Source organism: Vicia villosa, unplaced genomic scaffold (assembly GCF_029867415.1).
Source record: "Vicia villosa cultivar HV-30 ecotype Madison, WI unplaced genomic scaffold, Vvil1.0 ctg.002082F_1_1, whole genome shotgun sequence".
NCBI classification, from domain to species: domain Eukaryota; kingdom Viridiplantae; phylum Streptophyta; class Magnoliopsida; order Fabales; family Fabaceae; genus Vicia; species Vicia villosa.
The window spans coordinates 38059-51945 of record NW_026705832.1 but is presented as its reverse complement, the minus strand read 5'-3'; the positions used below and the strand labels follow the sequence as shown (position 1 = coordinate 51945).

General features: G+C 35.2%; 1 protein-coding gene and 2 long non-coding RNA genes across 3 annotated transcripts; all 3 read left to right on the top strand.

The window, feature by feature from the left end:
• The first annotated feature begins 2104 nt into the window (after positions 1-2104).
• LOC131637765 (uncharacterized) lies at positions 2105-3881 on the top strand. Its single transcript, XR_009294473.1, has 3 exons — positions 2105-2217; positions 2783-2833; positions 3805-3881. It is a non-coding gene; the product is annotated as an uncharacterized LOC131637765 (long non-coding RNA).
• A 1575-nt stretch (positions 3882-5456) lies between these two features.
• On the top strand, positions 5457-7495 carry LOC131637764 (uncharacterized). Its single transcript, XM_058908336.1, has 5 exons — positions 5457-6495; positions 6586-6833; positions 6918-7121; positions 7218-7310; positions 7397-7495. The coding sequence occupies exons 1-5, from the start codon at positions 5457-5459 to the stop codon at positions 7493-7495; spliced, it is 1683 nt and encodes a 560-aa protein (XP_058764319.1).
• A 368-nt stretch (positions 7496-7863) lies between these two features.
• On the top strand, positions 7864-9180 carry LOC131637772 (uncharacterized). Its single transcript, XR_009294476.1, has 2 exons — positions 7864-7962; positions 8832-9180. It is a non-coding gene; the product is annotated as an uncharacterized LOC131637772 (long non-coding RNA).
• Positions 9181-13887: the final 4707 nt, after the last annotated feature.

Genomic DNA, 13887 nt, shown 5'->3' with positions numbered 1-13887 from the left:
ATTTAATTAACTTTCTGACATCAGGGTACGAGGTTTGTAAGCTCCCCTTGAGTCTAATAGTCTTAAGGGTGTGGTTTGTAAGCTCCCTCAATGTCCTAGCCAGGTTAATTAAATTTTTCATTGAATCACAATAAAACAAATCTTCAAAATTAAGCATAAACAAATTTAAATCAATCAGGTTCAAATGCTTAAATACTTATCCTTCTTCTCCCCTTTTCTGCCATAAAAAAAGAGATAATAAAGAACAGAAAAGAATCTAGTTTATCCATATTATCATGTTTAGAGACCATGTTTACTTGAATGGTAGCAACATAAGCTAGTTTAGTTTCTAAAGGCTTTTCCTTCTGACTGGACGAGGCTACAAAATCAGATTATAGAATTTTTCAGATTCTGCAAAGCAGAAACCGCAAAAGTTGTAAGAGAGTCCCACTAAGCAGCATAAGTAACAAAATCAGATGTTGTGAGTCTCTCATCAACTAGTTCATGCATTCCATCAAAAAAAATAGTTTTACATTCTTCCATATGGTTCGGGATAAGGGAGGGAAGGGTTAAGGGTTCATATTTTGGAGGATTTGAATGATTTTGGTGAGACTCTTTCTCTAGAGAGGATAATTGGTATTGTTATCATTATAATTTCTGTTTCTGCTGAAAAAGGATCTTGACAAGGTTTGGATTGTGTTTTAGGTGCAGAATAAGCTTAGTCTGGGTTAGTTTGTTCAAATTCAATTTTATGGTGGGTTTGAATAAACTAGTTATGGACAATTTCTAATAGATTTTTGGCTTGGATATCTTGTTCAGATTTAGTTTGAAGTTCAAATGATGGTAGATGTTTAGATTGAAATTGAACAAGATAAGATAAAAGTATAGGTACATAAGTAATAGCTTAGTGAAAAGGTGAAAGCTTTGATTGTGAAGAATCAGAGGTAGATGATAAGGCTGATTTAGGACTGGTTAAGGAGGTGGTAGATTGTTCGGGAGTAACAAAATTTTCTGGGATAGGATCCATGATTTAATCAGGTTGTGTCATGGTGTTCTGAGGAGGGGCAGTTCAGATTATGTGATAAAGTATTACTCTAAATGTCTAGACAAATTGCTAAAGCAGATGGTGCCTTTAAAGTATCCAGAAGTTGAGCAATGGTATGCGAATCAGAATCATATGAAGTCTGATATTTTTTGAAAGAGTGTGTTCACATGATTCATAGGGGGTTGGTGAGATGTGATTGCGGTGATTGGAAGAATCTAGATTTCTCTTAGAGATAAGATGCATAGATATACTATTGATTTTTAAGATGGATCTAGCGATAGAAATTCTCATCCTCAAAAAGATATGCAACAACCTTATCCTTGAGGGTAGATGTTATCATTTCTCACTACTAGAAATTTGGTCTACGGCCACGCTAAAATTGTCCACAGCTCAGAAACTGTGGCCACATATATGATTTAGCCATGATTATCAAAGCGTAGACGTATGTTATAGAAATATTGAATCCGGAGTGTAAAACTGTGGCCTGTATAACGGTAGATATTTTAAGCCGCAACTAAGAAACCGAGGCATATAATTTTCAGTTCAAACTGTGGCCAAAACCCCAAAAAAAACCCCTCCAAAAGTTCCCTCCTTTTTTTTTAGTTTCCCTCTATATCTTTTAATATTTTCTTTTCTATTTTTTTTAATTAAAAAAAAGAAAAAAAATGAAAGAACACGAACAAACACTCCATCTCCCAAAGCCATATGAACAAAAAACACGCACACTCTGAAAACTCCATCTCCCAAAACTATCTCGCTTCGCCGCTCCACCGCTCCGCCGCTGCTGCCACCTCCATTGCTTACAGGTTAGTTTCTTCATCTTCATCTCTGCTTTCATCTCTGCTTCACCTTCATCTCACGAACCCTAACCCTCTTCATCTCACGAACCCTAACCCTCTTCATCTCACGAATCCTAACTCTCTTCATCTCACGAACCCTAACTCTCTTCATGTCACGATTCTCTGTTCGTGTTCCTCATCTTCTCTATCGTCTCCTCTGATTTTGTTTGGACCTAATATATATTTTGTTTTGCAGTTGAGGTACCAAAGCTTCTGGAGGCTTCCTCTATTCATCTGGGTACGATTCTCTTCTCTGTTCGTGTTCCTCATCTTCCCTCGTCTCCTTTGATTTTTTTGACCTAATATATATTTTGTTTTGCATGTGAGGTACCAAAGCTTCTGGAGGCTAATACGGTAGGGTTTCTTTTTGACCTAATCTATGTTTAAACAAATTCTACTACTGATGTTTGGATAGTGTGATTTGATGCATGTTTTGTTTTGACCTAATCTACTGAGGGCTTCATTTTGACCTAATCTCTGCATTGTTATATCTGTTGTTGTTATTTATGTTAGATTTTGTTATGGTGATTTGAAACTGAGAGAGGCACTGAGTTTATGTTAGATTTTGTTATGGTGATTTAGGTTAGATTTTGTTAGGGTTGAAAACTGATCTGGATTTTAGGTTGAGAAAGTATGTTAGATTCAAGTTATAACTGATATTTCCGTTATTTGACTGTTAGTATTGTTAAATCTAAAATTGATTTTCTGTTTGGGACGAAATCAGAATGCTAGTTATGCTTAATATCATGAATTGAATTGAATTTCTTGTGATTATTAGAAGAAATTCTTGTTATTATGATATGTGTATGTGTATGATAATTTATGAATTTTACTCTGAAACTCTATTATGCTGCAATATACTATAGATTATTCATTTGAAGGAAGTTTGTAATTATGTATTTTTTGTTTGTTTGTTTAGGGGAGGAATATTCTTGAAACAGATCATCCAGAAGGTCCTTTTGGCACTAAGGTCAGTGTTCTAACTTGTTTCTGAGCTCACTTAGATTTGTGTTTGCTGCTGCTTTCCTCTGTGTTGGATTAGATCTTGCTAAAGTTGATTTTGACATGTACTTTGTAGCGGAATGATTTGTGTTTGATGACCTTTAAGTAGAAAAGTGATTTTTTGGCAAAACTAATCTTGCTAGAATGATATAACTGATTCTTGGCTTGGGATTTGGGACTAACTAGTAACTACTGTCAATCCACAATACATATATAACTTTAGGATTCAATGTTAAAACTGATTGTATGTTTTAGTGACTTGATTTGATGAACTGATGTGCCACTACTATTGTGGCTGCTGTTCATGCTACTACTTAGTAGTTTGTTTCTTAAATTTTCTTGCATCAACTTATATTGGGTCCTATTAATGTTTGTGCATCTCGTAAGGAAGTGTTGCTTATGTTGTAATTAGTTGTTGTTTTTATTTGGCGTAGAATAATTCAATTATTGAAATGTCTACTTTAAGTTTCGGTATCTGATATATATATATATATATATATATATATATATATATATATATATATATATATATATATATATATATATATATATATATATATATAGTCTGTGCTATTGTATGTACACTTCTTGCTCTTAAGTAGCCATTCAGTTTACATACTTTAAGTTTCTATCAGTATGTAAACTAAAAATCATGAAGCTGTGGAAGTTTCTTATGCATATTTAGTAAATGTAGCAGAAAGAGAAAGAAAATTTTATAAAAAACATGAAATCCTCCTTCTGGTATTTGTGTGTAACTGCTACTGAAGGTTACTTAAAAGGAAGCATTTGTTTGTTTCAAACACAGGGCTATTGATTTTATAAATCTGTTATGAATTTGTGTGACTCTGTTATGAATTTTATAAATCTAATTTTGTGTATTATTAAGTTGCATAGCATAGCTGCAGTGTGGTTATTGATTTCTTTTTGTTATTGATACAGCTCAATTCCCTCAAAGGAGACGAAGGAAAGCGACAACTGCATTTTATTTGTGTGTGACTCCATTTCTCTGTTTTAAGGTAACAATTTGTGTTCTTTTAGGCTTCACCATATAAATTTTAATACGTGGTAGTATATCTCATGGAATGTTTTGATTCATATGTATATGATTATATAATTCCGTTGCCGTCTAAAAATGAATTTTATAAATCAGTAATCATGTTAGTGCTTTTCTTACCTAATTAGTTGTATATTAGGTATATAATGTATATACAATAATTCTTGCAAAGATTCTGTCCCAGTAATTCCATTTATATACAATAATTCTGTCCCAGTAATTTTTTGGTTGCTCAGCACATGTTTTGGTACTGTTAGTGCATTTTTTTTATATGAATTCAGTTTTGAATGTGTTATGTGTTTTGAATGTGTTATGTGTTGTGTTTCAAATATATAGATTATCAAGCGATGGACAAAGAGTGGACTAAATTACCGTGGTTTAGTCAAGAGTACATCAACGGTGTTACTCGATTTTTAGACTTTGCCTTCACTAAAGGAAGTCCTCAAGGAGGTGAACTTCTATGCCCTTGTGCTAAGTGTAAAAATATATATTGGAAAACCAGGGATATTATTAGGGATCACCTAATAGCCAAAGGTTTTCTAGACGGTTATGGCGTTTGGGTGCACCATGGGGAGAAACTACAAAGGTCTATGGAAATTGGTGATGGGATGGAAGATCAAGATGGATCACATGATGACATTCCTGGCTTATTGCATGACATATATGGAGATAGGGCAGAAGCACACGGAGTTGATGAAGGTCCCAATGACGAGGCTAGAACGTTTTACAGTTTGATTAAAGAGGCGGAACAAGAACTGTACCCTGGATGCAAAGACTTCTCTTCGTTATCATTCACGATTCGACTCTACTTGTTGAAATGTCTCCACGGCTGGAGCAATACGTCATTCAATGCCCTATTAGAATTATTGAAAGAAGCAATGCCTGATTTGAACATTCCGGAATCATTTTACAAGACAAAAGCCATGATAAGTGGTTTAGGCCTTGATTATAAGAAGATAGATGCATGCCCAAATGATTGCATGCTATTATAAGAAGATTTCTTTAACATTGCTGACCCGTCAAACCTACAAGCTGAAAGTGGAGAAAATAGTGATGGTGATGGTGAATTAAATTGGGTTAGGGAAGACATACCTGCAACAATAGCTGAAACACCTTATGAAATGAATGAAGCTGAAAGTGATGAAGAGGATTTTGATTATGATGATACCCTATTTGATTTCATGGACTAATGTCAATCTATTTCATTTCTGGTGTAATACATTTCTTTTTTATTTTCCATTTGAACTTTTCATGTATTGGTTTTATGAGCTGTTTTCATTAGGAGAATGACAATATCATTAGAATTTCTGATGTAACTGATTGGATGTGTTGAATCTATTTCATTTCTGTTTTTGTAAATCCACTATGTGTTGAATCTATTTCATTTCTGTTTTTGTAAATCCACTATGTTTTGAATCATATGTAATTTATCTTCATGTCCAGTAATTTGTGAGTTATTGTTAACCGTTTGAATATTGCAAATTAGTGCTGATTGGTTAAACTTTGTTTCTTTTAATATTTTCCATGTTAACAGAAAATGAAGAAGGTTTCAAACTTGCAAAAGAAGATGGCTGCCGCACAAAAGGGTGAACAAGTTACCGCCAATTTTCGGTTGCCTCTATTTAGATCCAGTGCTGAATTGGCTAAGAAGTATGATATCAAATGCGAGATGGTAAATAATAATAACCGTGAAGGAACTAGTAAAGTGGGCATCCGACCTCCTTTTGTGCCTGCATCTAGGGAACTATTCAACTTATCTAAGTTTGAAACTGCTGCTTCAAAGATTGATAGTTCGGCCGATGTGTTTTATCCAACCAAAATGAGGACAAGGCAGACAACTCCCAGAAAAGTAGGGGCTGAATGTACTGATTCAAGGACCATGCAGCAAGTGAATCCCAAAACAGGGCCTGAAATTGCTTCAAGGACCATGCAGCAAGTGAATCCCAAAACAGGGCCTGAAATTGCTTCAAGGACCAGGCAGCAACTTGCTAAAAAAACAGGGCCTGAAATTGTTGATTCAAGGACCAGGCAGCAGCAAGGAAATGATAAGCAGAGTCCTTCAAGTGCAAGTGCAAAGCAGCCACAAGGAAGTGCAAAGCAGCAACAAGTTTCAAGTGCTAAACAAGTTTCAAGCAAGCAGCAACAAGTTTCAAGTGCTAAAAAAGTTCCAAGCGCTAAGCAACAAGTTTCAAGTGCTAAGCAACAAGCTTCGAGTGCGAATCAGAAACGTCCTTCAATTGCGTCTCAGCAACTTCCTTCAAGTGCAAAGCAGAATACTTCAACTGCAAAGCAGCAACCTAAGGAGAAACGGGTGGCTGACACTGCTGATTCAAGGTCAAACCAGAATCGTATGAAAAGGGCAATGATAGAAGTCGATGGAAATTCCGGGACAGGGCAAGGAAGTGGCTTGAAGAAGACAAAACGAAGCCCAATGTGTAAATCGACATCCATTGAAGAATTCCTCAAAGAAAATGGGGAAAATAGTGAAGAAGATGAATGTGAGAATCTTGAGGAAGAAGAAAATATGATGGGTGAAGAGGAAAACACTCAGCAAAATGGAAGTAAACAAACTGAAGGTACGTACTAAGCTTCGTGTCATGCATTATTCTTTATTATTGTTTCATTCAAATTTATATCCCATGCTAATTATATTTTATCTAACACAGGGGCAAGTAAGAAAAGGACACGTGGACCAACTAAATGTTTGAAAATCCATGCTAGAAAGAGTGCGGATCGTGAAGAGGTGGTCTTAGACGATGATGGAGAACCTATTGGACCCAATGATCGAACCGTGACAGATTTGAGTTGTTTCCTTGGCACTGTCGCAAGGAATTCAGACTTGTGTCCCTTAGTTTTTACTAACTTCAAAGCTTTGAAGAAAGCAAACAAGGACCGTATATGGGAATTTGTCACTGTAAGTGGGAATTTGTCACTGTGTGAATCTAAACATAAGTTGTGTTCCTTATTTACTTGTCACTAATTTCCTTTTTTGTTGTAGGATAAATTCATTATCCCTGAAAATGGACGTAGAGCGGTTTTCTCTCGCATTAATGATGCTTGGAGGCGTTTCAAGAAAGATCTCAAAAAGAGTTGTTTTTTAAAGTACACTACTATGAGTGAAAGATGGAAGCATCGTCCCCAGACCGTACCTGAAGTTCATTTCAAGCAATTGATATCCTATTGGAAGAACAATAACATCCAAGTAAGATAACAATTAGCAATTGATCAATGCTGTCCCTAATATTTAATTCTGTAATTTAACATTTGCTGTCCCTAATTTTGCTGTTTCTGAATGTAGAAAATTAGCAAAATCAATGCTGTGAACAGAGCTAAGCAAAAGTATATGCATCGGATGGGCCCAACAAACTTTGCGAGGATTCGTGCAAAACTGGTAGGGTGTTCATACATCCTTCAATTTACAATTATGTATTGGTTGAGTGATTCATTTTTTGATGTGTTTATTATCAACCAATGTAGCGTGCTAAGAAAGAGGACGGAAAGGAAGTTAGCCAGGCAGAGATGTTCATTGAGACTCGACAAAGTCGAAAAGGAAAACAGCCGGATGAGGAAACTTAAAGTGTAATTGTAAGCCAGGCAGATTATGCCTTTAATCTACATTTGCCTTTAATCATTTATTTTTATAATGTGAATATTTTCTAATGTGAATATTTTTTAATTAGTCTAAGCTTCAAGAATCAGTTCAGAATTCAACTGAATCTGAGACATTTAACTCCTTGTTTGGGAAAGAAAAATCCGGACGAGTTCGTTGCTATGGAAGAACAATAACACCTACCATGCTTAAGAGAAAAGAAGAAATTCTGGTTATTTAAAGGCAACATAATGATGAAGTGGCTGGCATGAAGAGGGAGATGGATGGTATGAAGGCGCTATTTAAGACAATGATGAAGCAACAAAACCCACATATGAGCGACGACGAGATCTGTAATTTGATGGCAAGTGCTATGGGCTGTTCCATTAGTTCTACTGCTGCTCCTGCTGATCCACATTCGTCTGCATCAACTCATATTCCGCATTGCGAACAGGTATACTCTAAACTACAAAAATTGCAGCATATGGCACTGTTTAGGGAACTGAATTATCAGGTGTTTTCTGAAATTGCATGGTTATCATGGATGAACAAGTGCATAGGGCACTGAATTAGAAACTGTATAGGGCACTTATTTGATGGCAAGTGTTTTCTGAAAGTGTATAGGGCACTGAATTAGAAACTGATCAATTATCAAGAATTAGAAACTGTATAGGGATCACATTAAGAAACTGAATTATCACTGAATTTCTGAAATTGTATGGTTATCATGGATGAACAAGTGCAGGGATCACATTAAGTGTTTACTCGAAATGTTGTTTCTGTGCTTTATTTTATAGGTCTAACAAAGTAGGGTGACAATGACAAAGTAGGTCTTTGGAGTGCATTTTTGGAGAATCTATTAAGATCTGTACTTGCTTGTTTAGCAAATCATATCTCTTAACTATATAGAAGTAAAGATAAGAATAGAACTCATATTTAAACTATTACATTTGGCTTAACTAGAATAAAAATGACCAAATGAAATGGAGTAAAAGTGGGTTCTAACTTAGGATATACTTACTGAATTCAAGCCCTTGCGCCTTGATGGACCAACTTGTTTAATTGATTATTTTATTTCAGTTTGTAAGAATTCTATATTTCCATTGATTGATAGAGATAATTCTTAAGTGAGTTCTTCTGTTTTATTTCAGTTTGTAAGAATTCTATATTTCCATTGATTTGATTCTGAAATATGTGTATGAAATAGGGAAACGATTCTGAAATAGGTGTATGCATGATTCTGGTGGTGATGGCCTAAAACTGTCTTTTGATTCATGATTCTCTTTTGATTCGATTCTGAAATAGATGTTATGTTTATTGTAGGGTGGAGAGGAAGCAGATTGTGATGAAGATATGGAAGAAGCTTGTGATGATCATGAAGATGTGGAAGGAGGTTATGCTGAAGATGTTGAAGAAGGTGGTTGTTCATAAGATGTGGAAGAAGAGCAAGGAGAAGATCAAGAAGAATAGTTGTTTTATGTTATCTAGCCCAGTTTTTAGAACTTTTTTTGGTTATTTTGGGATGACTCCATTTTGAGAGAAACTTGTGGTGGTACAACTTAAATAGTGTAGGGATCATGGATCAACTTAATATGGTTGTTTTGATTTTGAATTTGGGATGAAAAACTTAGTATCCAACTATTATTAGTGGATGAACTACTATTAATGTTAATTTTATTGTTAATTTAATATTGATATATATATATATATTTATACATATATTTATATATATATATATATATAAATATATATAAATATAAATATATATATATATATATATATATAAATATATATAAATATAAATATATATATATATATATATATATATAAATATAAATATATATATATATATATACATATATATATATATATATATATATATATATATATATTTATGTAATGATACAGAAATAAACCGTGGCAGATAAATGGTTTATAATGCATAACATGAAATAAACCGTGGCAAATAAATGGTTTAAAATGCATAACATATAACAACGGTTTTAAATAGGTGGTCATAACCAAACCGTGGCTATATCCTGAACCAATACTGCGTCGTAAACGTTAAAATGAAACCGTGGCTTTACCATAAAGCCACAGTTTTTAAGTCATGGCAAGATCAAACCGCGGCCTTAATCAAGCTACCTAAACCGTGGCCTAAAAATGCCACGGTTGTAAAAAAGGCGTGGTCTATACCAAAAAACCGTGGACTTTACTTTAGGCCACGGCCGTATACTCCACAGTTGGATTTCCGTGGCCAAACCGTGGCGTAAGCGTTACGCCACGGTTATTTTGCATATAGCCTCAGTTTTCTGGGCGTGGCAGGAGGCCTTTTTTCTTGTAGTGTCTGCTCTTATTTTCACATGCTCTATCAGCAGTTCTTGACACAACTTCTTTACCTCTTCGACCTTCTCTTCCTGAGGCAAGACCACTTCTTCTTCTGCAAGGATGAACCTTTTTCTTGTGACACCCTATTGAATTGTTGCTCCACTTACTATCTTAGAGGGCATTAAGACAGAAGAAGAAACAAATTTCTTTGCCTCCTTATGAGCATCCTTAAAGGTCACAACTTTCTTTTTCTAACTCTTCTTGAGATCTTCAGAAGTAGTAAGCTTTCTCTTTCTTGATGAATGGCACACAACTTTATCTTTATCTAAGATCTCCTTTAGAGTCACATTAGTTTCCTTTTTTAATTCTTAGAATGCTCCATAGTTACTCCTTGACTAACCTTCTGAATGATGAATGTAAAGTTATAAAAAAATGCACAACATACATAACTGACTAGGAGAGGGGCTAGAGGTTTTTTGACATTCTTCTTTATGGTGATGCTCATATTGTCTAGAATAGCTTCACACAATATATTTCCATGAGTTTCTCCCAGAACATTAGCAACATTTCTTATACTCAAATGCTGAACAAGTCGACATTAATAAAACAACTCAGAGTGAAGCGTAATATAGGGCTCATTTTTCTTATGATTCTTGATAGTTTCTTTGATTGATTCGCAAAGATGATTAAAAACAAATGCAGCCAAATTTATCTTCTCCCTATTAACCAAGAACCATAAAAAGTGCTTGTGATCCTGAGAAAATTGATATGTACTACCCTCCTAAGGAATCAGGCTACAAACTAAAATCTTCAAAATAAGTTTGTAGAGAACATGCATATACATCACTTTCTCATAGTCAACAGAGTTGTTTTTGATAAAAAGGGTGGACTTGATACACTCAACTTATTTGGTTCCATCCTTAGAGTTTAGAACAAACTTCTCTTCATTCTTCACACCATTGAGCTTAACAATGAAGTCATGAGAAATAGTTATTTCTGCATCCATTACAATAGACCTTATTTCAACCTTTCAAATCCCAAAAGTTGAAAGTTTTTTTACAAACTTGTGCATTCACCCAAAAATCTCTTACTAGAAAAGGATAACAAGCACCATTTAGAATATCAAAGAAGTTCTATCAACCTTGATGATCAAAGTGTTTCTTCATCTAAAACCCATTTACTTTGAATGATTCAAAATCCACACTTTGTTATATAACCAGTTTTAGTTTCTCTTGACAAATCTTCGTAGCTTTGTTCTTAACAAGAGAGCGAGTCCCATCATGGTGAGAAGATGATGATGAAGCCATAGTAATGGAATTAGGGATTCTAAAAGGGTGTTAATTTTTTTGGAGAATGTTAGTAAACTAAAAGTATAGGTTGTGAAGAGTGAGAATGTGTGAAATACTAATCACATAGTGTTTTGAGTGAAAAGCAATTTTTTTTTATAAAAAAGACTTAATGACTAAAGATGCGGGAAGCACTAATATTAAGAAAAATTCATCATTACCTGATGGTTTTTAGTCAACTGTTACAAACCATAAGTTAGAGGACGTTTCAGATATGAGACACATAAATGGACATGCGTTAGCGAAAAGAAGATGACCATTTTTTCCATTTATGTACTATCAAAGACACTTAGTCAAAGTCTAATTATCAGATTCTAAGATGCTCCAGATATTATTTATCAGAAGCTATTTTAGAGCTTCTGATCTTAGTGGCTTGTGATCATTCTCGGATTTTGAGCCAAAATTAAGAATTAAGCACTTTATCTTTCTCGGTTTGTAGTATTTTATTTAAAGCACACATCTTGTCTGGATTTGGGCTTCAAAATGCAGCAAGGAGACTGCTAAAAATCTTCACAAGATTCTCCACAAAAATAGGTCTCCAATCATTAGTTTCCTAAATATTCTCCATATTTAGAAACTATGAATACATCTTAAAAACAGATAAAATATATTATCCTCAAATATAGTGCCACACTGAATTGCATAATATTCTCCAAATATTTTGCATTTGTTGAATCTTAAACTGATCCAACTATTCAGCCCAAAAAGTCACAATGTCGAGTGACTCTGCATAGGACATCTTGTCCGACATGTTGCTTCAGTTGATACAACATCTCAACTCAACATGTTGCATCATAAAATAGGACTTCTTGCTCAACATATTGTTCCACTTATATTTTCTGCAAGGTAGAACATCCTATCTAACGTGTTGTTGTCTAATTTGTTTTACTAACATTAATGCCAATCATAAAATTTGAGAATTAACATTCCCTAACTGTCACACTCTCTCTGTTTCACACAGGCCAAATTCAAAAACTCATACTCTTCATCCTTCATTTATCTTTTTCCTTCCTCAACCTCCATCTTTCTCTATGCAACTTTCTCTGTAACACCCATATATAAATACATGCATCAAATCATATAAGTATACATGAATCCAAGTATTTGGTACTGAAATACCAATAAGTTCCTAGACAACACATTATACATATTAATGCCCAAATACTAAAGTTCTACACAATGGCATAATACATACAAGATGTTCAAAATAAAAAAAGCTAAGAACTAGATCAGACAATGATCTCAAAAGAACTCCACGACGGAAGCTTCGCCATATCCAAAATAAGAACAAGGAATAAGGAAATCAAACTTCTTTCTCCTTACCCTTCACGGAACCTGTAGTACCTGAAATCAATAATTAATGGGGTGAGATATAAAATCCCAGTGAGTTCCCTATCCTATGGATCCTCTCGGCTTTACAAGGTTCTAGCCTATCACTCTCAAATCAAGACAAGGAACTAGACCTTGAGTTCACACACTAACATTATATGGAATCATACTTAGAGTTCAACAACTCAACACAAGATTATTAATCGGAAACCAATACCAAGGCATCCCCATATTCCCGTCCCCTTCTACGTCTAGGAGGTGGCACGAGTCATGAATCCTTTGGAAAAAATCTTGACATACGAAATGGATTCGGACTCATGAGCCTTTCCCCATGAATCGTCACTTCACATGGCCCGTACACCATCACAAGTCTCTACCCGTAGGTTCCATTCGTACACAAAAGCGGGAATCAAACCTGCCAAGATTATGTGCCCTTCCGCACGGTGAATGCCTGTTAGCATTCAAAGGAAAAATAAAGAAATAAAGAAAATACTACGGTTCCGATTAATACATCAACAATGGTGATCGCTTCCGCAAACCACTAGGCCTGTTAGCCTTTCCTCATAAGATTCCAAACACGTATGTTCCATATAATGTCTCATCCTAGGTTTCTTTGTTAAGCTACACAACCTAACAATTCCTAGTTTTCCTCACTTATCCTTTATTCACATAATAATGAAGTTATTCAACCCTCTTGATATAAACATTTATAACAAGGTATACTAATCCACCTGCAATAGAACTCAGTACAATTATAGAATACACAAGTATCATACTAAAAGCATAACGTTCTCAAGAATTCGAACGAAAACCAATCCAAGTACTCAAGCAATTTCCCGATTCTCGATTAAATAATTCTCCCTTTGTTCCCAAAACCTATACTACTAGAAAGTACACGCTTCTAGCTTCCTATCACTTCGAACGGTGATTAAAACAGAGTTATGGTTCAAAGTTATGCTTGAAACAATTTCCATTAAGTTAAGAAAAATTGGTTAAGGAAGCTTCAGTTCGCGCCGCGCAACAACTAGGTCGCGCCGCGAACCCTATGGCAGAAGCAAACCACTATAATTTCTAACACTGTTCGCGCCGCTAACTAATCTACGCGCCGCGAACCCTCTGGCAGTAGCAAACTCTAAAGATTTCCAAACTATTCGCGCCGCGACACCCAGTACGCGCCGCGTGCTGAAGGCAGAAGCAGAACCCCTAAAACCTGCATAGTTCGCGCCGCGCAGCCCCGTTCGCGCCGCGAAGCGCGCGAGAACTCAGTTCTCAGCTCTGCCTCATACACAGATCCATGGTTCAAAAACCATCTAAATCCATTCACACTTGTTCCAGATCAGATTAAAGCATGGATACAAACTATAGTTGATCTATTC

Excerpts from the sequence above, each read along its gene's own strand:
- LOC131637764 (XM_058908336.1), top strand. The coding sequence starts at position 5,457 with ATGAAGAAGGTTTCAAACTTGCAAAAGAAGATGGCTGCCGCACAAAAG. Across the intron at positions 6,496-6,585 it reads TGGAAGTAAACAAACTGAAG|GGGCAAGTAAGAAAAGGACA; the intron begins GTACGTACTAAG and ends TATCTAACACAG. Across the intron at positions 7,311-7,396 it reads CGAGGATTCGTGCAAAACTG|CGTGCTAAGAAAGAGGACGG; the intron begins GTAGGGTGTTCA and ends CAACCAATGTAG.